At 34.1% G+C, this 26,993-nt stretch overlaps 2 protein-coding genes across 2 annotated transcripts in view; one reads left to right on the top strand and one right to left on the bottom strand.

The window, feature by feature from the left end:
- Positions 1 to 26,993, bottom strand: part of LOC128208234 (cleavage and polyadenylation specificity factor subunit 2-like) — a 61,030-nt gene continuing 34,037 nt past the window's right edge. Inside the window, exons 11-22 of the mRNA XM_052911709.1 lie at positions 11,178 to 11,345; positions 10,803 to 10,903; positions 10,517 to 10,619; positions 9,805 to 9,908; positions 8,487 to 8,541; positions 8,098 to 8,131; positions 7,556 to 7,698; positions 4,438 to 4,578; positions 3,884 to 4,040; positions 2,984 to 3,045; positions 1,566 to 1,700; positions 1 to 806 (exon numbers count right to left, since the gene is read on the bottom strand). Of these exons, the coding sequence (XP_052767669.1) occupies positions 714 to 806; positions 1,566 to 1,700; positions 2,984 to 3,045; positions 3,884 to 4,040; positions 4,438 to 4,578; positions 7,556 to 7,698; positions 8,098 to 8,131; positions 8,487 to 8,541; positions 9,805 to 9,908; positions 10,517 to 10,619; positions 10,803 to 10,903; positions 11,178 to 11,345 (1,296 nt within the window). The 3' untranslated portion in view covers positions 1 to 713. The remainder of the gene's footprint in view (positions 807 to 1,565; positions 1,701 to 2,983; positions 3,046 to 3,883; positions 4,041 to 4,437; positions 4,579 to 7,555; positions 7,699 to 8,097; positions 8,132 to 8,486; positions 8,542 to 9,804; positions 9,909 to 10,516; positions 10,620 to 10,802; positions 10,904 to 11,177; positions 11,346 to 26,993) is intronic.
- Positions 19,965 to 26,556, top strand: LOC128208235 (neuropeptide F receptor-like). Its single transcript, XM_052911711.1, has 2 exons — positions 19,965 to 20,347; positions 24,637 to 26,556. The coding sequence occupies exon 2, from the start codon at positions 25,101 to 25,103 to the stop codon at positions 26,262 to 26,264; it is 1,164 nt and encodes a 387-aa protein (XP_052767671.1). The 5' UTR covers positions 19,965 to 20,347; positions 24,637 to 25,100; the 3' UTR covers positions 26,265 to 26,556.

The following is a 26,993-nucleotide window of genomic DNA, read 5'->3' as shown; positions in this document are numbered from 1 at the left end:
TGTTAGCTTAAATGTTATTGTTTTCCTAATTCTTAAAAAAACAGTGGCTTATTAAAGTGAGATTTAAATAAGATCCATTTTATTTCGACACTGCGCGATTTTTGTAGTTTTATATTAAAACAAGATATAAGTCCGCTGCTTAGGTGTGAAGGAATGTAATTCAAAATATTTTTTGCATTTTTATTTGACATATCAAATACGACGAACTTTATAGTGTTTCAAGCAACGTCTAGTGACAACCCTGCTTTGAGCAACTGATTACAGAATCAGTATACTTGAATACTAAGATATTTCAAGGAAATGGGTTCAGGACATCAACAACTTTTACATTTTGCCATCAATATACTTCAGATCTTAAATACAAAAGTAAAAAAGTATTTACATTTTTATTGAATGAAACGACTACGTCTTTTGTAATGTTAAATTAGTATGTAATGTTCTTGAGTCGGTGAGAAAGAGTACTCATCCAATTAAAACAAAATACTTTGACATTTTCAAACGGCATTGATAGGTTCAATCATTTTACAATGAAATGTACGAATAAAACTGATCTGGAAAAACAAAAAGACACTCTGATTTCCACTTCATTAGTTACCGTCAAATGTAACGTTATAGGTCTCTTGTACTTTATACAGATAAACGTTCATGAACACACTCCAGTAATGGTGATTTCCAAACGAACGTCAAAAACAACACGATGACCTCAGCATTGGTCAAACAATGGCGTACTGTTTATACAAAAGATCTCGCACTTTGAAATAGTCACGTGAGATAGCACCCTCCAGTTGCATACGTCCAGCCTCGTTCTGAAACATCAACATTGGCTTATGGAACGAAAAACAATATGTCATTTTCAAGAATACGGAGGTACCAAATACCTATTGCCATGGTGGGCGAAACAGTTAATCAAAACAATGCTTAGACTAACATTTCATCAAATAGCAAATTTGAAGAGTGCTATTTAGTCTCACCTGAATCCTTGCATTAATTAATGGTCAGTTAAAGTAATTACGTGACAGGCATAGGGAATATCGCAATAAAATTGTATAACAAAGGTTATTATCCAAAATATGGAATAAAACACACAGCTATGTAAAGTGCTTGACAAGAGTAATTATTTCAATTGATGAAAAATAAATGTAGGCGAAATTTTATTTCCGTTGATAATAAAGACTATCATTATTTTCAAAACACTTGATCCTATCAAATTAAATCTTCACTTCTCTATCTCTGCTAGAAGAGTAGGATTTTCAGGCTCAATAAGACCAGATCTAAATCGTCTTAAGGAATGTACAGAAAGACGTACGAAAATAATACACCTTCTATCATATAAAAATAATTAAGGAGATAATTGCCAAATAAAATATTACTCACTCTGCGCGATAATAGTGAGAGTTGAATACATTTTTTATAACGCAAGTATGATTAAAGAGATAATCAATGAATGCAATATTATGTAGAACGTAAAAGTGCACTATTATATGTGTCTCTTCAAATAAAGTAAATATATGTTCACGTATTTTCCATTAACACTTTCGAAAAATAAATAGAATGATCATCCTTACCCTTCTGACTGCGATGGTGTCGTTACAAACCAGTGCTCCCGCACTAAACTCAGCCTGAATGCCTTCCTGTAACAGCACTACCTTAAAGTCGCTCAATTTCGGCTCGTTGATAAACACAGCTGTGTGTCCTGAGATCTGAAAATAGACGGCTTGTTTGCGTTGCTATGGACGTTTATCTCCAAACAATATAACAGTAATACGATTAGGAGCGTACAAAACATCTAATCAACGCGTAAGACAACATTTTATTTGAATACTAAGCGAGTGCCATCACAAATTCGATTGAATTCTACGCGTCGAGGATTGGGCATAACGAATGTACCTTTCGTTCGATTTCCAATGTATTTGTTACATGTATAAGAAGTTACCAGAAAACCGCTTATGTAGCATAGTCAGATTCTTAGTTTTGATACTAATAAACCTAGACCTAAATGAGATAGTGAATGTACAAAGAAATATCTCAGCAATCTAGATCTATTGACCAATAATTCTTGGAATGGTAATTCAATGAAATCTGTAGGGACAAACCCAGAAGTCAAACTTCAAACCCAGATAAAAGGCACAAGGTAAAGGTCAAAACGACCCTGAGCGAGAGACACAAACGTACACACAACAAACAGACAACATACGAATCTAAATAGTATTACCGATAAATAATCGGATTAAGTCAGTGAAACTTCACATGAACACGCGTTTACTGGAATCATAGATAATTTACCCAAATTAATATTATAAACCAAGACATTGTTTTCCGCGTTTACTGGAATCATAAATAATTTACCCAAATAACTGTTATAAACCAAGACATTGATTTCCGCGTTTACTGGAATCATAGATAATTTACCCAAATAACTGTTATAAACCAAGACATTGTTTTCCGCGTTTACTGGAATCATAGATAATTTACCCAAATAACTGTTATAAACCAAGACATTGTTTTCCGCGTTTACTGGAATCATAGATAATTTACCCAAATTACTGTTATAAACCAAGACATTGTTTTCCGCGTTTACTGGAATCATAGTTAATTTAACAAAATAACTGTTATAAACCAAGACATTTGCATCATGTTTTGCTTCAAAATTATGCCGTTTGATAGTCTCAAAAATCGTATAAAGGAGAACAGTACATTATTTAAACGAAAACAAAATAGTGAGCTTAACTTGTATGTAGTATATATGCACTGTGCTGTAAGTGGAGTTTTGTACTGTTGTTCCATGTTTCTTGTTTGTGATTTTTTGTTTTTGTGTTCTACGTCTATGGCGTTTACCCTGTGCCATTAAACAGGGTTTATGTTTTAACTTTTGGCTACTGAGATTGTTTCTGTAGTTTTTCTCATAAGTATGATCCTGTTAAAAAAATTTTTTATGAATTTTCGAGAAAACGGTACCTGCTTAAATGTAACCAAGAACACCTACCTGGTTAGAAGGAACAGCCTCCAAGATGGGCACGTTTTCGAGGCCTTCTCGTCCTCTTACAACTGGCAAACAAAGTAGGAGATAATCATGGAAACCAATCGTTTTATATTGTGATATTGTTAAAGTGTTTTACTTATAAAGGCAAGATCATTAATGTATTGACGACATCATCCATACATCATCCATAATACATGTAACATTTTTCTAAATGACTGTAGCAAAGGTAAACAAAGAAAGAATGAACAAGAGCACCGCGGAGTGGGTGCCAACGCTCGTCTGTTTTTTAAAGTCTAAAAAGGGGCATAACTCTAAAAAACTAGAGCTATGACCTGCTATAAACATGCATAGTGTTAATAGGAACACGTGTAGCAAGTTTAATGTGAAAATGTTGAACGGTTTTTGAGTTATGAGGTAAGGTTAAAGTTTTTGGACGACGACGACGACGCAGACGCAGACGCAGACGCAGACGACGCCGACGACGCCAAGGCTATCACAATAACTCGACTTTTTTTCTTCGAAAAACAGACGAGCTAAAAATGATCAAAACCTGGCGCCAACTGCTCTTTGATATGTGTGAGAAAACTGTCAATTTCACTCTTCTAATCTATAATAAGACTTTATCAATAACATTGCTATGTTTAATGAAATAATAAATACTAATGACTGAAAGTCAGTTTATCATTTCTGTTCTAAAATATTTATACGAAAAACATAACCTGATATGCCTGAAATGAGAACACCATTTTATTCAAGATTACAAAATAATAGGCGCTTCGCTTTAGATGACGTTCTGATTTCCTCTTTTAAAAAACACATTAGTGTAACTTTGCTACATCCGTTCCCCGCATATATTTAACAAAAAATATATTAATCAATACAATATAGACAATTTTAACTCACTGGACAGTTTAGCATCTTCCTCATCATCTTCTTGTATATCAGTTTCGATATCTAGTCGGCTTTCTGTAAAGTTGATGATACCGTCAATCCATGCGAGCTCAGCATCTCGCGCCTTGGAGAACTCGAGCGCGGACACAAGGTAGTCCTTCAGCTTCACCTATTGAAGATTTAAAAGCAGTCTTAAATTGTTGAACCAATGTTTAACTTCTGTTCCAAAATTTTACATAGATCAGTTCTAAAGAAATAGAAACAAAAGAAACCACGTACGTTACATACCGAGCGCTTAGCATAAGACCGACGTAATAATGTCTCTTCTTATATAGAGATACGACCGCCTTACGCTAAAGCCATAGATATGCATTTCTGAAATTCCAGGAAGCTGAAATATGGTGTTGAATCAACGGACAACAGCTTGCGCCTATTGTGTTTAAGACAATAGTGTTACTATTTGACATATTTTGGATATAATTCCAGTTCTCAAAGAAACTCTAGTATCCAATATTATATATTCTTATACATTATATATATTATACATTATATCCCGTCTTATTTACCTGATAGATATGACTTTCTGTAGTAGCGTCCACCACCTCTCCTATGCTAGGCGTGAAGACAGATCCCTGTACAACCCCGGAGGTAGTGCGACAATATTCCGCCAGCGATGACGTAGCCTCCTCACTTCCATGGATAAGAACCTGTGGGTAAGCGCTATAATTCACTATTTAAGTACATTTGGGGAGGTCGGTAGTCAGATTAAAAATAAACACTTTTTGGGATGCACTTTTATGCCTCAATATGAATTGCCAATATTGTTAATGTATCATTACATTCCCCAACAATCGACAGTTGTACCTTCTGTTTTCATTTTAACATACTTTTGTGACGTAATAAACTGCATCTTTAAGCCAAACATTCTCCTTCTACTGTATATATCCTTTATATTGGAGTAATGGAATTTGTAAAATAAGTCGCATATTCCAACTCAGCTCGATGAAATCTCAAAACTAAAATTCAACAATCAAAATATTTTAAAGGTATCCTTTTAAATAACACCTAATTTCGTTTAATCATTTTAATAGGTCTACAATGTGGACGAATGTTTGCTCATTTTGGTGATCCTTATATTTTAAAGTAACATGGTTTGAGTACTTAGAGGTGTGGTACAATTTGGTTCAGTTAAAAGTAAACAATCTTCGTATGTCCAATTTAATCAAGTGGGTGTATTTACTCAAGGAACGCACGTCAAGAAAGCCGGTAGCTCTATCTGGAGTCTAAACAAACATAGCCTCCTTATTTTACTTTCATGATTTGGCTTCACATGGACACACAATGCTTTACTTGGAAGCACGTCAAGAAGCCTAGTGACTAGGTTTCGAAGTCAATACAAATAAAGGCTCCTTAAGAAAATCTTACAATCACGACTTGAATTTACATTCAGATTAATTGCTTAACAAAAGTGCTTCAAAAATAACTAACAACTGTCACAGAGGTGATGAATTCCCATATACGCCACCTGGACATAGGAATGGTTATTCTTAAAAACTATTAACCAATGGAAATAAGACGGGAATTAAATAGGCACTTAATATTACCTGAAGCATTAAATTAGTACTAATGGTGTTTAAGTATGTTCGCACAGGTCTGCCTTATTTATATGGTCCCCGTTAATTTGGAATCTACAAGGAACTCACGGAGAGTACACATACAATTAAAGCATTCGAGAGCAGCACAGTAGTACGTTTTAATTAAGAATATATACTCTTTACCAGTATGACTTGGTTGTTATTGCAACAAAAAAGATAACTTGTTATAACTGTCAGAGAACCGTTCAGATCAAACAAAAACTTTTATTTCCATTTTTGCATTGAGTTCAGGGATGTGGCTAAAAAGGAAAAAAAATCAATTCCCTGACATTGCCCGGAATCTATATTGACCAAATCATGATTGTCACTGACCAATACTCCATATGCTCCAGCCTCCTCTATCAATGGCCGTCCATTCCACTCATTTACTGCTGTTTTTACGGTTACAAATCAATGTGAACAAACAGCCTAAAGCATACACACATAACAGTATTTCAAATTTGATCATAGTTGTCACGGAAGATATTCATGAGTGAAGTAAAGATACAACTTCATAACTATCAGAGTATATGATAAACGAAACTACTAAAATGGCGTTCTTCCAGACATAAAGCCATTAAGTAACTAGAGATTACTTTTTTGAAAAAGCGCTTGTCTCCCCTATTGTGTGGTCGTATCTGAGAAAAAAAAAGATGGACATGAAATTTGTAATTATGGACAGGAGACAAACCAACAGTGAAGTTTGGTTTATTCACCTGTATTAAATAGTGAATATCTACTGCGACCTTGACCTTTGACCTATTGATCGCAAAATCAATAGGGGTCATCTACTAGTCATGACCAACTTGCATACCAAGTATAAAGTTCCTGAGTGCAAGCGTTCTTTTGTTATTGAGCAGAAACGAAGTGTGACGGATGTACTGACGGACAGGGCAAAAACAATATGTCTCCCCATTAATTGGGGAGACATAATAAATTCAGTTGAAGCTTTAAGGAGACTTTTTTTTATAAACACAGAATCCTGTCCATGGCTATACTATGACATCTTATCAGTTCTTCCAATCAATCAAACTGGTATAAAATGTAACTAGATCAAAGCATTCTCCTGATATTGCACGGAAATATTTTTTTACATTAGAGGTCACAGCGACGTTGACCTTTGACCTTGTGACCCCCCAAAATATAGGAGTTTTCTAAACCTCATGATCAACCTCCCTACCAAGTTTGGTGAACCTAGGTCAAACCATTCTCAAGATATTGAGCGGAAATGTTTTTTACATTGGGGGTCGCCGCGACCTTGACCTTTGACCTAGTGACCCCAAAAACAATAAGGATCTTCTACACCTCATGACCAACCTCCCTACCAAGTTTGGTGAACCTAGGTCAAACCGTTCTCAAGATATTGAGCGGAAATGTTTTTTACATTGGGGGTCGCCGCGACCTTGACCTTTGACCTAGTGACCCCAAAAACAAAAGGGATCTTCTACACCTCATGACCAACCTCCCTACCAAGTTTGGTGAACCTAGGTCAAACCGTTCTCAAGATTTTGAGCAGAAATGTTTTTTATATTGGGGTCGCCGCGACCTTGACCTTTGACCTAGTGACCCCAAAAACAATAGGGATCCTCTACACCTCACGACCAACCTCCCTACCAAGTTTGGTGATCCTAGGTCATGCGGTTTTCCAGTTATCGATCGGAAACGAAGTGTGACGTACGGACGGACTGACGGACTGACGGACTACCGGACAGGGCAAAAACAATATGTCTCCCCCAGAGAGGGGGAGACATAATGATGCATACAAAAGGACAAATGTTACCAGGTATAACACGGATCAATATAGTTTAGATTTTATATTTATTTTTTCACTGACTGTTTCCTGACTTTTCTGAAATTCATTTTTAACGAACCAATTTTCAAAATGTCCTGACATCCCACTCACCTTGAAAATAATAAAATATTTTTGACTTTTAAAGGTAGGTGGTACCCTGATTAGTTTGTGCATCTTAAGGATCTCTATTCCAGAACTTATTCGATAATAATCTTAGGGTGGACTATTTTAATTGCTTTTAAACTATGTGCAACTTACCAGCTGCCTTGGCTTAATCTGACTTAGGATCTTCTTCATGGATTCTCCATCTGTCCGGCCTTCAAAATCGATGTACTGTATGCTGGCATTGATATCTAATGTAACCGTCACGGCAATGCATTTGGTTGGAACTTCAGATACATCTTAAACACATTAAACATTAAATGATTATATTGGCACGCTATTTGCATACGCGACTTCTAAAAAGACCATTTAGGAAATTAAAATGCGTTAGTCTTCTCCTACGCATTATCATTGCCTCAGACAGTGAAAACGATTTGATATTCAACTGGCCCAATAATATCGGTTCATACCCTTTGTGTAAGTGTATATATTTTGCTTTAATTATCACCTGTCAAATGCACATACAACGTCGTTTATTTTTCAAACGGGAACTGTTATTAACTGCTACATAGAATGCCACCCAATGGACGAAACATGTTACAGATTACGTATCAAAAATGTTATGTTATGTATATACTTTACCTTCAGTGTATACTAATTAAAAATAAAACATTTTTTTCAGACAACACATCATATACCTTGAAGTTGGTCAGATTCAGCAACAAGCTTCTCCTATAAAGCACAAAGGAATTCACTGTAAGTTTTTAAATAATTATAAAATAATAATTAACAGGGCCCACTAGGTAAATGACGAAACAATAATTAGAAACTTTTGTAATCGTATTAAAAATATAGATGGATAAGTTTGCCGAGCTCTATAATATGGGAATCATGGATTACAGCTTCATGTAAAACGTGTCCATCAAACCGAATGAGAAACCAGGACCTCCAAACCTTGTCTTTGGTACTCACTGTTCAGACTTTACAAATAACAATAAAGCAAGGTCAAGAAAACTTAAAATAATATTATGGTGCTGAATAACTGAATTACAAACTGTTCGAATTTTAAAGTGAGGTTAAAAGTTACCGTCGACAGAGTTTCATCAGACACAGTTGTCTCGCTGATCATGTAGTCTTCTGGTCTGAGATAAATAAAAAATATTTGTATCAGGTAAACATATACTAGTTTTATTCATTATAATTGCAAAAGTATGAAGAATGTGTATACAACAATTCATATCTATAGCCACCCACATATGTTACTATACAGTTTCGTAATATTAAGGTCTGCAAAAGATATCAGCATTCTATTCACTTGATTATTTTCGCAAATGTCTTACGTCAATGAACAATAACACATACGCCAAGAGCATTGCGCGATAAATTCATTTCATTTGTATGTGTTTTTTGTCACGCCAATAGTTGACATAACCAACTCATGAACAATTGGATCTCTAAGTTTAAAGTTCCTTGGTCAAAGCGTTATTTGGTTACTGAACGGAAACCGTTTTTCACCATAACGTCACCTTAAAATTGATATTATGACCTACTGACCTCAAATTCAATAGGGGTCATCTACTAGTATTATTTGGCAAACCAAGTATAAAGTTCCTGGGTATAAGTGTTCTTAAGTTATTTATCCGAAACAAATGGTCATATTAAGATAACTAAAAAATTGTAAGCAAATCATGTTTTCATCTGAAGGTCGACACGACCTTAACCTTTTACCTACTAATCTAAAAATTAATCGGTGTCATGTAATGATTATTACCAACTTGCATACAAATTATGAGGTTCGAGGATCCGTAGGATCTTCTTTTTTTGCAGAACCCATTTTTCACCTTAAGGTTACCGCGACCTTTGACCTCTTGATCTTAATATCAATAGGAGTTATCTACTAACAGCAATATTGGGTTTGAAGTTCCTGGGTCATGGCGTTACAAGAAGCATACTGATTGACTGAATGCCTGACGGACTGACAAACAGGACACAAAAATATGTCGTAGGGGTAGATATAAATACTCTAGCGGACTTAAATGCACAAATTAGTAATCGCCGACTACTGGCAACCTTAACAGACAGCCATCAACCTCTCAACAACCTATTTCAGGCTGTTGTTTGGAGTTGGCGATCGGATGTGGCTAATATGTGAGTTGGGTTTGAAAATACTTTTAATATGGAATAATCAGAGACAATAAACCATTTTAAAGACTAACACTTCAGTTTTGTAACTTTGTGTGAAATTTGACAACATACATGTCCTGATGACTAGAAAAGAAATTTAGGCGTAACTATTGTTGTGAACATACGGTAACTTAACTTGACAAAGCACAAGGCAAATCGGTAAAGAATCAATTTAAACATAAACTAGATAGATCATGAATGACTTCCTTAATATTTGTTACCTGATGATTTCCCCATATTCGTCCCATTTCATCCTCTCCTCTGTGTAGGGGAACATAGGGTATGACTTTTTAGCTTGTTTGAAGAAACCTGAACGACCTTTGCCCTTAAGAATTAGAAATATATTGAAGTCATCGCAGTTAACGTAGTTATTCCTCGGAAATTACAATAATGTTATTTGCATTATTTCTTCTATTAAGACCCTTCGTGCATGATGTATCACACTTCGCATAGTCCAGCATAACTAAACGGCATGTTATTACTCTCATCAGACTTACATACAGCATAAACAATGAAGAACAAAGTTATGAAGAAAATGCTCTCATAATAGGGACATGCTACAGTCATTAAAGAACCATATATGTTTATAGGTTTAAGAATGGACTGTTTTATCAAAACTAACTACATTTTTATACATTTCTGATGTTAGTCGAATTGTATCATGAAAATATTGTAAAACATCAAACGGATAAAAACTAATTAAGTATAACTAACAAAGAGTAATTATTAATTTTATATTGTCATTCTTTTACATAACATTTCAGAAGAATCATTAATAACTACGCATAGAAAAACTTCACATTTTTGTATCGTCATTATAATATTGGTTGAATTTTATATAATATTGGTTGAATTTTATATAATATTGGTTGAATTTTATATTGGTTGAATTTTATATAATATTGAGTCTTCTAACATACAACTCACAAATACCTCTTGTTTGATGATGATATCATGCTTGGCGCGGGAAGTGCTCGGGGCGGGGACTGCACCATCCACTTCCATCTCCGCATCACTCTCATCGCTCGACTCCTCCCTTTAAAAGTATCGACTTACGGTTACACATTTCCGTGATACAGCTTACGCTCATTTATTGAAATAAATGATAGATTGCAGTTTTTTTGTATACCTGACTCTGTTTAACTAAGGCTTTTTATCACTATGTCATTAAAAGAAGTGTACCTGTACTTCCATATATCATCATTATTTTATCACTTACGGTTCTTGGACAGCTTTTTTCTTTTCTTTTTCCTCCGCTTCATGTTTTTTCTTCATAAATTCTTCAAGCTCAGCTCCTTCAAGACGGATTCTCCGGCGTACCTGAGGATGTAATCAAAAATCATTAAACTAACTCTTATTATTAATATTATTTGGTTTTAAACCAAATAGAATAAGAAGAGTTAGTTTAATGATAGTCATCATGTCAATTAAAACAACATTACACAGACATATTTCATTTTCGATTCCAAGGAGGAAATTGTAAATATATTAGTTTGTAGTAAGTGATTTCAAAAGGTATATCTTCAAGATGCAATTTAGCGAAAAATAAACCCACAAAAGTTTATTATCTTCATATATGAAAAAACATGTTTACCTCCATTGTGACAGTTTTGTTGTCCGGGTGATCTATTAGCCAGCGTGCTAGTGTGCGAGGGGACGTGCGATTAGTCAGTATGATGCTGTTTTTCGGGTTCCCACACCACGCCACAAAAAGATCTCGAGAAAACCCACTCTGTAAATCAGGCTGGCTGCATAACACGACCTGAAAGTAAACAAGATCTAGGAGTCAAACATAAGGAACTCACCATTGTACAGTTTCTATGAAAATGACTGTTCTTCTAAAATTGTATCTTTATTTTTCATATGAATTCTTCAGGCTTGTATTTACCATATAAAAGAAAACATGTAAGTCTGTCCTTTATTCAAGTGCGTTGATGTTTGCACATAATGTAAGTGTTCATGCATGCATTTTTTGTAAAAAAATAGCATGCAATGGCCAAAATACACCGACATTTATGTAATAAGAATACTTATGTTTAATATTTTCTTACTCTTCTTTCCTCACGTTTATATTCAGTATGTTTGAAACACATATAATCAGCATGTATGCTAATGTGGATCCAATGCTTCCATTAACACCAATTTACATCAGTTTATATGTAATAGCAGCCATATTTGCCCTTTAATGTTAATTTCAACGTGAATGTTCATCGCAAGTGAACAACCTCTTACATAAAAAGATGCCGCCAATACTGACAGATTATCTTGTTACATGTCTGTATATAATTGTAACAACGCCTTTGCATTCCTCATGGCGATGTACAGACTGCTTCGTGAGATAATTTAATCATGATACGCAATAAAGAGTGACTGAATCTCATCAATTAATAATTGCAGTAAATGTGATTGGCACAGATATTTGCACTGATTTTATTCATTTGCTAAGTTATATATCACCTTGCCAGTGAAGCAGACTTTTAGGAAGACGAGTATTATGGAACCTATTCAGTAAGCGCAATATTTGATAAATTATTTTCTTTTTCGCTTTGAGCAATACTTCGTTTTACTTTTATCCAGTATATAAGTTAAGTTTTCAATATAGAGTTCTTTGTATTGATGTGAACCATGTTGTTTACATTTGGTGTGAATATTTTGACTAAATATACAACCTCACAAACCTCTTGAACATTTTCTGTTCAGACCTCTATTCATTATTTAAAAATTATTTAATTCAGTTTGTATTGTTATCACATTAAACGCTGAAATTTCTGTTCCAAACGTCTATCGAACCTGAGTACACCTGATTCAGCAGCAAGTTTATCAAAATCCTCAGAGTTCGCCCTTCACCTCGCCGGTGATAAGGATAAAATGGCGTCCAGCTGTCAAATCACGTCCGTGAATTGGCATACAAATAATCATATAATCAAAGCAGGTATCGTACAATCGTTTTTCGGATTAATAATTCGGAGAAGACATAGTATCTTTTTCGAAACTAAGAGCTATATTGGTCGATTTTTGCAACGTTTATTTGATAAAGCTCTATGAAATTGGTAACATTTACATTATATTTAATTAAAAACAAAATCCTTAGACAGTTAGTTCGAACGCTCGTTGTTTTGATTACCCAATGTTTGTAGTAGTTTAAATGTCATCGTTGCTAATAGTTACAACACTTCAAATAGAAACGTAAACATAAAAACAAAAAACAAAAATATATTTACTTTAACGCCTTTTTCTTTCGCATGAAAATAAAACACGAGGACCGCAGGCAAAGATCAGCAGAGCGTTTCCGTTTCAAACATATGCATATAAATATTACGAATGTTCAGAAAAAACTTGTGTTGGAATTTCATTGTTACCGGCCGTCAACAATTGTCGAACATTTAATTTTGTGAACATATCTTTGTATGCAAGTTTTCAATATGACAATGCTTTGCCTTGTTGTACATATACTTATATTGTAGTTTGTACTTCTAAACTGCTACATGTCCCGAAATATACCTCTTTTTTTACCTACATTGTATTACCGGTCATATATAGAAATCAAACTGTCTCATATGTATAGTTCAGAATGGCAAATGCAAACTTGGACTGATTGTTATACTACACATACTTCTAGGTGATTATAAGATTTGTTTCGGAGATTTATTCTTATAGTAAATATCCTAATAAAATTATACTGTTGTCACGATTTACGGTGTAATGTGATCGCAAAACATTTTTCACCAGACAAATCATGCCACCAGACATTTTAAAAACTTCCATCCTAAAAATAATCCCAGGAGGACGTCCTTCCAGAATTTGGTTTCATTTGTCACCGAATGAAATTAAACTTCACTTCTGGTTCTTTAAGGCAATTAAGCATCTCAAAACCAAGTACAAAAACCTTTTATTCCTTAAATAATAAAACTACGATGCTTTCAGACATATTTGTTTCGTTTCCTTGAAAACATTACTTAATTAAGAACCCCGTGCATGGCGACGTAACCTGATGAGGAGTATTAGTGCAATTTGTTTGGAGCTATTCTCAGATTTCAATTTAAGGTTATTAGACCTGACTGATAATGATCAAATCAAGGTTAGGTTGATTCTAAGATATAAAAGTCGATACATATTGAATACGGCTCCTGACCACCCATGATGAAAAAAATAACCAATGTGATGCATAGAAATATTTGAGCACAATGAATTGATATTCATCTCTGTTCAAACGCCATTTATTCGCACACTAATTCAAGTGAATTATTCCCTTGTTCGGTCATTATTCTTAATTTGAAAAAGGCTCTCGCTATTCTGACATAAAAAATTGACCGAAAAGAAATGGCTGTCTGCTATAAATGATTAATTTGGTATACCAACAAAACCAAATGTCTGGATGTCTCGGTCAAAATGTAGGTTACCCATAAAATCTATGGTATTCAATTGCAAGAAAAACTGTTTTGTGGGTTCCTTTGTTTTTAAATCTAGTTTTAGGAAAACATACATTGAATCATATTGGAAAAGCCGTTTGAATACAAATATAAATAAACTAATGTCAATTTGACATAGGAAGCATAACGGCTCGTTGCAAGATGCGTTACATCAAGTTATGGCTGGCTGACAAACTATTACATGTCATGCTCTTCTATCCAGCTTTGAAGCAATCAGATCAGACCTTTTAATAATCAAGTTACCTTCTAACGTTCATTTAGCCATAACGCATACTCAGGCAGACACTATGAGCACTTAATCCTTGTTTGTTTACTAGATTCACCAATTATGAGCCTAGTTTGTAAGCACAAACATCCGTCTTTATTGTTAATGTACTTTTATGTCACATGGAATGTACTCTGGTAATGGAATGATCAAGGCTGCAAATATCTGCTGCTGGAATAATAATTTAAAACCTTAAACTATGTTGGTTAATTGTAAATGCCTCATTTTCCGAGAGGAGAGTGTAGTCCTAAAATATGCCTTAAATCTGCAAATGCTTAATGGGAAAGCCCTGGCGCATATTAAGTTGTATGTAATGTATTAACTGTTACAAATAACTTTTACTATTGGGTCGTGTCAAATGATAAGGAAAATTGATAAGAAAACTTAATTATTATTAATGAATAAACATTGGGTACCTGCATTTTATTTTCAATGCTCTTATTTGTATACATTCAAGGGGTGTCTCAGCAGGAATATCGTTGACTAGAAATTAACAGTCATTCAACCGACTCATTGCAGTTTCCGATAAGTGTGAAAACAATTTTTACAGATGTGAAGTATTCTGATTAATATGTACGATAGCAAGACTTACGAGAATAAATTTAATTATTAGCTGTAAAAGGTCGCCCCGTACATGTCCACAATCATTTGGGATCATGTATTGTGGCTTATTAATCTTGATAAGGCAAGTGTGACGTGAAGTACTCATAAACAGGGTTTGGCCCTTAGTAAAGTCCTGTTTCACTGACCGTTTTAACAAATTTAAGCACGTAGTAATGTTCTGTTTCATTGATTGTTCCAAGGCGGTAACCCAAATGTATGAGGTTAAGTACTCATTAACAGTTTTAAGCCGGTAGTGAATTCCTGTTTCACTAAGCGTTCTTAGGAAGTTACCAATCATTTGTTAATAAATATATTAGTATGCATTTGTGGTATGTCTCTGATGTTTTGGAAGGGGTATGACTGCATTGATTTGTGCGTTCTGCGTATCTCGTTTAGTCCGTGTGGCTTTGACTATGTGCCTTTTTACAGGGTCATCGAAAATTATTTGGCTACTGGGCTCGTCAACAGTGTTGCACCCATCATTGTTTTCTTAAAACAAGTCTCAAGAAAAAATAGCTACCACATTTATTTAAGGATGGGTCGCATGTCTTCAAACTTTACAAGCGCAGGAAGGCACACGACCAAACTTTATGTTATTTACAAGCTAGCCCTCTTACGTACATACAGCATGATCATCAATTGCGGTAAATTCTTATTTTTACATTTAAAATAATTATTCATAACTATTATACCTTTGTAAAATCTTATTTTGATTTATTGAATAAATTAATAGACGATAAGTTAAACTTTGCTAACCATTGGTTAAAAAACGGCTCGCTAATGCAATCAGACTCCAATATCGAAATTGACAATGAGGTAATAACCCAACGGGATATATATTTGTAGTTAATTCTTCAATAGTATCTCTCCACTCGAACATATCTTTTATTAATGTTTTGTTTTGCTTTCAATAACAACTTGTAACTAAAATTATATGTAATACTACTGTACCTTGTTATTCAAATTACATTATTATAAATGATTACTACAGAACTAAATTACCTTACATCCTTTAAATGGGGATTAAGCTTAGCCTGTACTAATTCCTGACTGAAGAGCATTTCAAACCAATTCAAACAATACTGAGGTGGAATAAGAAATATACGGGCAATGAAGATCATTGACTTTCAAGCATAATAAAGTGATATCAGAAGGCCTTTAAGGGATGGACAAGCGTAACAAGAGGTTCTCTCAACATGCTCTTAGAAAGAGAACACAGAGATCACTAGTCCCTTGGTCAAACATGTCTGTGATGACATCTCTGCACTTCGACGCGTGAAATCGAAAAGGGTATTATATCTGACTCTTTGTTGCATCAGTGACTTTTAATCCTTTTGTTCGAATTGCGTTCTATGAAAGTCTATGCTATATCCACGTGTATGTATTTTAAGCGTTCTTATTATATACCTTTCAAAACCTATTCTTTATATAGGATTGTTGTCGTCATGAAACATTGGTCATAAAACATTTCTAAAACAATATGTAAATGTACGTTTCACGGCGCCATATATTTAAGGAATAATTCGTAACTTAAAAGGTCTTAAAATTGTAGGAACATCGCGAATTACAAAAATTGGATTTGTTTTCACTTCTTGATTGTTTTGTACATCGTTAATACTGGTTAAAGTGTAGTATATATAACTATAAAACAAAACAATAGAAGTTTGGCGACTAAAATCGAATAAGATCTTTATTATAACAGAATCCTGTTTTAACGTCTTCAGATAGATGATGTTACCATTCATCTTAGTAAAACATAATCAAAAATCATCAGGCTGTCCGGAACCATCAAGCAGAATATATTGGATATGCTTTGTCTTTAAAAATTCACACCGTTCATTCATCACTCTTTTTCTTTTGATAGTATCAATTTCGTACAACTCAAACCCCCAAGATAAAGCCAATATTTCTATCCGAAGTCCAATTTTATTACAAATTCCGTTTAGCGTTTCTTAACAGCAAAATTCCTATACTTGAAAATAATATCATTTTGACAAGTAAATAAAAAAGGTTTCCCATTGTCTACAGACCAATGTGTTGTGTAAGCTGAAGGCTAAGAAGAGAGTTCCTGAACATACACTTAACTGGGGGCTTTGTGTTATCCTTGTTGGCAGTAAAGAAGCCGTGATGAGGAAAATATGGAAATGCCTTGCAATTTTATTTGTTGGAGAATATTTCTGGAAAACGTATTACACCCCAACCAACCGCGTTCTTTGTTAGACAAAAATTTTGATATAAGCATGTAGACAGAAATATATCGTCTCCTTTATCAGTTTAAGAAGTTTGCTTTTCAAACCGATGGAGGAGTACAAGGAGACGATTTAAGCACTAAATTCAATAATGACTTATCTTCTTCAACTGATCCAAGAAGTAAAATCGGTCATGTTCTAAACTTATAATACTTTCTGACTTAGTTACTGTATCAGATTTAAATGTGTTTGTAATATGAGATCCTAAGATGAAACGACATTGGGGATTAAAATCGAGATTAATAGACTAATGTCGAACTCAGAGCTTTAACTCTAGTGCAACTAATTAAACCAGACGCACTTGAATTGCATTCGTTTTGACAGAACATAGATACAATTGTCATGATCTAATAAACAAGAAAAGGTGTCAAATTGTTTCATGACATTCGATGCTCTGATTCGTATCAAGTGTATGGACATTACACTTGAAAACGACCTTAGTGATCGGTAAACATGCATAATTGGAGATGTTTTGAATGATTAAATAGGATCTTATCCGATAAGTTATAACATAAGTTAAGGCATCGGCAACACCAAGCAATGCTATGCTGTGTTGACCTACTTTATATCAAATTCATTTAACTTAACTGATGCAGATAACTTATGTTTTCTTGACCACTTTAAATATTTGACGAAAGGGTTAGCGTACATTTAGTCAAAGCGGTTAAAATCCAATTCCTTGTCGGCCCAGGCTTAAAATGAAGCGTTCTAGCATGTTTTTCACGGAAACATATTTTGTTGTTTTTAGGTAGTATTTAAATGTTCCCGAGTAAAAGTGTTCATTATTATTTGTATTGGCATCATCATGATTACAATTATTATTTTATTATTACCAGTAGTATCATTTATAACTATTATTATAATTAATAAAATACATTATGTTGATTGCCTGACCTATATAAACATTTTATTACCAAAAGGGTTAAAAATAGTTGACATTATTAAACATTTAATCCTTACACGTTACATTATGGGTTTTTTTGCACGGAAAAGACACTTTGTCTACGAGAAAATATGATTTACTGCAAGAATCAACAAATCATAGAGGAAGGTTTTTGATGTTTGAAAAGTAAGCATGGCTCTCGGCTTATGTCTGTTAATTGCGGCAGCCCAACATTTGCCGACGACGTCTCTCTCATCTCGTTATCTCAGTATAAGCTGCGATGCATGGTGGATATTGTGTATAGTTACTGTAAACGTTGGCACGTCGATATCAATGTCGATAAATCTAACGTAGTCGTATTTACTCAAGCCCGCCGAGTCCCACAAGTATGCATCATCTATGGGGACCAAGAAATAAAACAGGTTACATCAAAAACGCACCTAGGCATTTCCCAAGAGGGCAGCCTTAAAATACGTGTTTTTTTCAATGGTGGGTCAGGGTGTCCACCCTCTCGGTGTGAACCCCGTAGTGTACACAAGTCTTTACAAAAAAAATTGTAATTCCCATTGCTCTCTACGGCTCCGAACTCTGGAACTCAATGACTAACGTTGACACCTTAGCCATCAACCGTCTCCAACACTTCGTAGCCAAAAAGATCGCCTATCTCTACCAGATCGGGTATGTCGGAATCTATTCTAGGATTAAATAAGTTAGATACCTACGTCGAAAAAAGAAAACTGATGTTCTTACACAAGTTGGTAATGCTTCCAAACAAATGTATAAGCAAACAATTTTTTGTGAGAAAATATATTTCTTACATTCTTGATAACAACTCAATTAAACGAGGATTTATACCAGATATATGTAAGCTGCTGACCAAATACAACATGCCATTTGTGCTAAATAGCTACTTCTCCAGAGAAAGAGCCACCCCAGATAAACAAACTTGGAAACGCATGGTTAACAATGCTGTTATACTTAATTGCAAGTTATGCTGGGATATCCGTACTTCCAATGATTGCGATTTTATGTTATTTCGTATTCTTCATCCATGTTTACAACCTGCTATTATGTATACTATTTCAAGAAAAAGTAGTTTTCGTCACACAGCAAGGAGTATAGCAACATTGTGGTGCAGACCTTCGATTTTACGAAACAGATAATGTGCTAAGTGTAACTTAACCTTTCAGGAAGAGCTTGTACATATATTAAGCGAGTGTTACCACACATTGGCAATTAGAGAAGACTTTACTACCCGAATGAATACTATTTTGAATGAACATGACTATGAAAGCTTAAATAACTTAGAACAAAAAATTCTGCGACTTCTCGGAGCACCTTTAGAACCTTTTATAGACACGGACAACAACGCTCTACTTCTGCAATGTTTATACAATTATACATTACGGTGTATACGTGCATACTTTGACTAGAGTTTGCTGGAGCGACATTTAATAGCGCTTATCATAATAACCGTAGCTTGGTTGCTAATCAACTACCGATTATAACCATAATCATAATCACTTTTACCTCAACCTATCTACGTGCACAGCTAAACCGAACAGTATAGAAACATGTTCCGTAAAAGCCTCTTGTTCTGTTTCGTTAGTGTGATTACACAGCAATACTTGTATACAATGCATGCATCGTTTTCTTATACATACCCGTTATTATACTCATCACAGCTATGTTTATAATCACTAATTAAATCGCTAGCTCAAATAACAATGTGGACCCGTTATAAGATGAAAAAAATAGAATACAAAACCTAAAAACAAAAGCATCCAATGTACATATGTGTAACTAAATGTATACATATTATGTATAATTATGTTGGATACGTTTTCCCTGTTTATTGTGTTAACTTGTTCTATATTGCTCAATGTTAGAGCACCTTACACGCTGTAAGTATATTTGCATATCTTCTGTATAGGAGGAAATAAAGATTTGATTGATTGATTGACTTTTAAAACAACGTTATCTTAACCAAATACAGAGGCAACCTTGTTCTCTTTAATTTATGCCATTTAACACAACAAAATGACATGGAAAAGAGAGAAAATTTAAATTCAAATTAGGGCATTATGGTCAACTTAGAGGTGGATGAAAATGTCACATGAAAGGATTTATAAGAAAGAAATGCTAGCAAATATCCGATATTTTCACAGCAGATAAACTCCTCTCACGAAGCCTAGACAAACAGCAGTGACGTTTATCCATGTATCGGAGAGTTGAGAGTTGTTACAATATAGAAGTGGAAAAGTGATCAAGCATTGCGTTGTGTCAAACCAGAGATGCACACGCATGTGAAATGGCAGGATTATTAATTAACAGGTAATGACAAATTAATAAACGACTAACAATGATTATATGTGACAACATTTAAGGATATAATTAATGGTATATGTAATAAATCGGAAGGAATTAATGCTTATTTCAAAAACGTTAATACATTTTAAGAAAATGATGTAAAAATAAAGAGATATATGTTTAATAGCAGTTCATTATTGAATGGTATTAGTATGTAGTTATAACTGAAAGAAAAGTTTACCAAGTGTATTCACGAACAAATTATCGACGGCGTAACAATAAATAGTTAAATTAATGAAAAATACAACATAATTCAAACAGTTTTTTTAAAGGATACGGTAACATCTATTTCTTGATGTTCTAATAATTATGTTGTAAGCATTTTCAATGTTATACAAATACCTTAACTTAAGTTGTGATAATTTAAACATGTCAGATACTTAAATAACAATTATCTCCGTTGACAACAACAAACATAATATTAAATTATTTTAAAATTTATTTTAAGATTTAAGAGTACATCAAAGTAAGTATCAGAGTACATTGTATATATAATTCCACAATTAACAATGAACAGCTGTTACATACATAAAATAATATATTTATTGCAAAAGAACGATTCTTGGGTTTTAACAGCTGGTAGTCGTCAATCCTCAAAATTAACAGGGGGTCTACTTGAGTATGAGAGAGTCATGCCCACAGCAGGGAAAAGAGGCTTAGACCCCTTTTGAAATTGGTTTTGAAATCATTTATGTTTATTTCACGATGTTTATTTCAAGGTACCTCTAGTTTTTGATGTAATTGTCCTATCAAAAAGGCACTTATAAAGAATGGAACTTTAATTATGAACAGAATCATATTTCTTCCGAAATGAAACAGCAATAATTTAAAACAATTATTTTTTTCTAAAACAGCAGGCCCAAATTTCCCGAAAGTTCTTTAGGACTACAAGCTTAAGCAGCTTATTTTATGAAACTAAAACTTAATCTTGATTTAACTAAATAAACATTTTTGAGATCATCATAAGGCATTCCTTTTCAAATCCAAAAACACTTGAAAATATGACTCGACTTAGACCAAAACAAAATAGTGAACTTAGTTTAATTCTGTTTAAACGGACATTAGTTATTTCGAGAAATGAAACATTCAACTTGTCATGGTATATAAAAGTATTGATTTTGAACATTACTGGCTAACTGTTGATGGCAGTGTAAATTACTGACACGTCTTTCACATTTGGTCTACAGGCCCGATATTAAGAACTTGTCCAGCGAAACATGTTTAAGTATTTAAGTATTTTATTTCATTTAGCGAATTCGGTTGCATAAACAGGACGTTAGAAAAGAAAAAAAATATAAGAATAATTCCTTTAAAAATAAAGCGTTAACCTCTTTAAAGGGACAAAACTGCCGATTTGTACCCAACGAAAAATGAGTGAGCTTAGCGATCCTGTTTATATGAAAGTTAAGATGTTTCAAGAAACAGAGGTCTGTAAAATGAATGTTGTAATGTATCGTATTCCAACTACACAAATGGAACGCATTATGCTTAAGTGAACGAATTGTTTTATACCAACTTTTGACGTGTTTCCTATCAACTTTCTAAACAGTTGGAGTGTAGGTAACAAGTCATTAATGTCGGCATTTGTCTCAATCCAAAGTTAATGTTTGTGACATGCCATTGATGTATTCAATTCCACTGCGTCTGAGCAGGTTGTTGATGGCATACAATCAATGCTGCTAACTCTGCCCTCACGTCAGTTAGTATAAATGTCACTATTAAAGACAGCTATTTTCATTGTTCAGTATGGCATATATTAATAACTGATAATATAGCAATAAACGACATATTTTGTTTCGTCTATTTTGACCGTTTTTCTTCGGTCATAACCATTTATACACATCTGTAGGTTAACTATACTACTGCCTTACAATATATCGGCAATGTGAGAAAACAATTATGAGCTAAAATTAAAAGGGTAATTCAAGTTCAAGAATGAAACGATGGCAACAAACACAAATCACCATAAGAAGTACTTAGTTATGGTTTGGGTACATATTGCCTACACGACTGTATACTGATTTCACCGGTAGACACAAGACGTCAAGTCAATATAAGGATGAGTTTTTAATCCAAAACATTTGTGATAATCATCCTGTAGCATAGTGATTATGCAATTTATCATTACATTGCGTTATTTTTGGGCTATGGTCTTTGTGTTTTATAACAATTTCATAGTTTGTTAGATTTAGTCTTTAGTATTGTCGTTGCAGTTTCCATTAAATATTTGATTACTTACTATACAATGAAATATACCAAGAAATTTACAGGGCTTTAGAAATAAACGAATGTGGTTAATTATAGAGAACAGAATATAAATTATAAAGCTGAAGTATCTAAAAAGAGGTTGGTACATCGAAGATAATTCGTGTATGGTTCGAAGATATAAGATCAAGGTGGATTAGAATCATTACTTTCTGAAAGGAACGGTAAAACATGCTTTGAATTACATTACCGCTTAATCATATCTTGATCTATACGCAATAATTAAACTTTAACAGAAGACGGATAATATCACAATCGTATAACAAGAGCTGTCACAGTATGTGACGAATGCCCCCGAATGTGACATTGACCTACGAACAAGGTCAGTACATGAAAAGTTGATCTTGCCTTTACGTGTCAAATACATATGGCAAGTTATTTTAAATTGCCTCTGAACATAAAAAAATACCACCCATACTTGACAACCTACACTGTTATGTCCTTATATTCAGAATTCCATTGTGAATAAACACTAAGTGTATCTTTCACCTTAGAGGTAGGGACATGGGTCTTGCACACGACACGTTGTCTTCGTATGTGGAACACATGTGGCAAGTTATTTTAAAATCTGTCCATACAAGGGAAAGTTACAGAGCCGGACGGACGGACGGACGGACGGACAGACGGACGGACGGTGCGATTTTAATATGCCCACCTTCGGGGGCATAAAAATATTTATATCATTTTATCTTTCTTTACCTTTACACGTCTATAGTAGCTGCAGTTTTCACTGAGTGTTTCTATATATTGACGGAATGTATAATTGTCATTTATGGAATATTGTTTTAATTTTAAACAATTTAATAATATCAAAGTCCTCAGTAGTAGTTTCTAAATACATCATTATTTAAATGCTAATATCTATAGATTTTTTTCTAAGACATAAGTAATGTACTCTGAGGGAAGATCAGATGACTTAAGCTATGCTAAAGCCTTTCTGTAAGAATTTTTATATATATATATCATGTTACAGACAGTGTATAATGCTAATGGTGGATTGCATGAGATTCGCATTGCAATTAAGACACCAGTAAGACATTTGGCTTCAAGCAGGCCTAAAGCTTATCTGTTCTGAAAATAATTCCAAAATGAATATATCCCATGTTAGTATTATCCCTTAATCAATACATTGAAAGGAAAGGCTTCAATCAAATCCTTGCCTATTATGCCAAATGACGGGGAATTACTACAACAATTACTGCAATAATGAGTATTGCCTTACAACAGCTTTTATCACCGTGTGTTCGTTTTGCGGCCTTACATAACTGCACGGAAATGCAACATAAAGGAGCCAATCAGCCAAAAGAAAATTGGGAGTTTATTTAATGGAACAAAAGGCAAACAAACAAACAATTAAAATCGTTTACCAATGCAATTAAAATGGTCTTAATAATACAAAGAAATATTCGTGGAGAAGCCCATTAGCAATAACGTTAACTAAACGCTGTTTAAATGGCTAACTTACATTGAACAAGAGACTCACAACATAGATAGACCACAAAACCATATATACATACTACAGCGCCTTGAAATATCACATGAAAAACGTAACAACCAAATCGTATGTTTATATCTAATTGATACTTTGAATTTCAAAATTTCTTCAATCAAATGACATACTAAAATTGTTTTTAAGAAACACATTAATAGCAAAACTATAAATGATATAAACCTTTTTTTCTGGTCAGAGATAGTTTGTTCTTTAACCCGATTTTGAATACGATTGAACAATGTTAAATAATATAAATGATTTGAATGATCACAGTAGGACTACTTCATATCATTACTTGATAAAATGACGTGTAACAGACTATATAACGTTTTCAATATTGTTCATGAACGTTGAGCTTCTATACAGATGGCACAATTGTTGTAATATTAGCACATTGGTTTCAGGAATATTTTATGGGTTTATTTCAAAGGGAAAAGTAATCTTGTGAAAAAACCACTTATTGTAGAAATGCTGATATTTTATCTTTCCTTTTCAGACATGAAAATGGCCATTCCTAAATCCACTCATGCCTTTCTAACAAGGAAATTGCCCTGAATATTCGACAGTAAAAAATCTAAAGGAGTAATGCTGCTCCAAACAGTAACCATGAATTAAGGGTTTAATCGTCGAAGAACCCTCTATCATGAAAAATACATAGTTTAAAACGGTGAAACACGAAGTTGGTACTTAATAAAAGCTCAGTTACCATGAATCTGGCCATGAATAGACGTGTGACTGTTTTAAATAACTATGTAATCAATATCCCAACCGCAGTTTAATTGTCACTTAGTCTGCACTCATATAAAGCATAAGCATTTGTATGCAATAAGTTGAACATATTGATACGGCATGATAAGTCGTGAAATAAACTGTGGATGCTATTAGTTTGGAGTGAACCTGCTAATTTTCAGGATCGGGAATACATATATAAGAATTCATAGCAGCAGACCATTTCCGCAGATGCATCTTACAGAAAGACCAGGCATCACCACAGCAATGGAGAAAACTACAACTGAGGCAACAACGATTGGCTATGGTTCTACAGGAATATACCTTAACTTTGCCAACATGTCATTCGAAGAAATTCAAAGGCGACTAGACAATTTCAGTCAAGAACAACCCGAGAATTTGGATATTTTGCAGGACCAAAGATGGAGAATTGCTACAGTTGTGATTTATAGTATTGTGATACTGTTTGGATTCCTGGAGAATATGGTAATCGTGTGTGTTCTTATAAAACATCAGCACCTGCATGTGCCAACGAACATTTTCATCCTGGGACTGGCAACCTCTGATATTCTTCTATGTGTGTTCAACTTGCCGCTTCAGCTTCATTACCAACTCACTAACCAGTGGGCATTCGGAAAAGCGTTGTGCAAAGTTGTAATGCCCACTTATGGTATACCAGTGTTCGTCTCCACCATGTCGATTTTAATGATTGCCATTGACCGATACATTCTCATAGTTCATCCATTCCGCAAACGCATGACATCCCAAATGGCTGTTGGGCTGGTTGTCTCTATAGCTACACTTGCTGTAGTACTGACGATTCCACTTTTCATTCAAATGGAGTACACAGTAATAGACTTTCCTGAACTTAAGATTTATCAAACGTACTGCTCTGAAATGTGGACAAGTTTGAAACTTCGACATACATACACTGTTTCTATTCTAGTTGTTCAATATTTTATGCCCCTAATAGTGACATCATTCTTATACATACGAATCGGTAATGTGTTGAGACGAAGACCTATCAAAAAGAAGGAAAAACGGCATAAACACAAAACGAACAAAATACTCATTGCCATAGTTTTGTTTTATGCAATTTGCTGGACACCCTGGACAATGCTTGCTCTTATGTTGGAGTTTTACCCAACCATCATTCCCGGAAGTCATATTAAACTATTTGATCTTCTCCTCAAAATATTCGCAATGGGGTCGGCGTGTATAAATCCTTTCATGTACGGATGGCTCAATGACAACTTTCGAAAGGAGTTTAACATACTGATGCGAAGACAAAGTAGAAGTCGTGTGAAAACAAACGGAAATACATACTCTTTGGCGGAACATTCCAAAACAGAACCATTGTTTGACACGTGTAAATGTCCAACGGCCATGATGTAATGTTCAAGGATAATTGTTATTTCTTGATTGCTTGGAAAACATAGGTTTTATCATTGCACGGTGTTGAATACATTTCAATATAAAATGAAATGGGCATGTAAACATTGCTATTATTTACAATAGTTTATGTACGAATATTTACATGAACTTCATTTCTGAAACGTAAGCAACGTGTACTTGACTTTTTTTAATCATTTCTGAAAAAACAACAACATTGTTTGATTAGTTTATTTGAAACGGAGTTACAAATTGCATCTACAAATGTGCATTACTTTTTGATAATATATATGAAACTCAATTATGTCGTTTTATACCCCTTTTATCGTTGCAGACAGCAGTTTCTTGCTGGGAGAGCGTAGTCTTGTTAACTAGTCTCATTAGCAACAATTTGGTGGTCGAAACAGCTTCTAATAACCAAATACGTATAACTGTGGTCGAAACAGCTTCAAATAACCAAATACGTATAACTGTAAATTTCTCAAAAACTAGACTTTGTAAAACACATATACCAAATACACTGTACATTTCCCAAAGAATTAGATTTAATCAAACACATATACCAAATACACTAAAGTAAAAATGTGCAAGGCTGCGAATATTTTCTCAGATCTGTTAATGTTCTCTGGCAGAAAAAAAAACATGACATGATTTAGATGTCTGGTAAATAAATATAATTCTTTCTCATGTACTATAAAGGACAATTACTTGCTGAGACATTGTCCGGATAAA

The sequence above is a fragment of the Mya arenaria genome, chromosome 11 (genome assembly GCF_026914265.1).
Source record: "Mya arenaria isolate MELC-2E11 chromosome 11, ASM2691426v1".
NCBI classification, from domain to species: Eukaryota; Metazoa; Mollusca; class Bivalvia; order Myida; family Myidae; genus Mya; species Mya arenaria.
Note: the sequence above shows the minus strand (reverse complement) of the source record. Positions and strands in the feature narration are given on the sequence as shown.

What these genes read in the sequence shown, in the direction of transcription:
- LOC128208235 (XM_052911711.1), top strand. Translation starts at nt 25,101, where the DNA reads ATGCATCTTACAGAAAGACCAGGCATCACCACAGCAATGGAGAAAACT.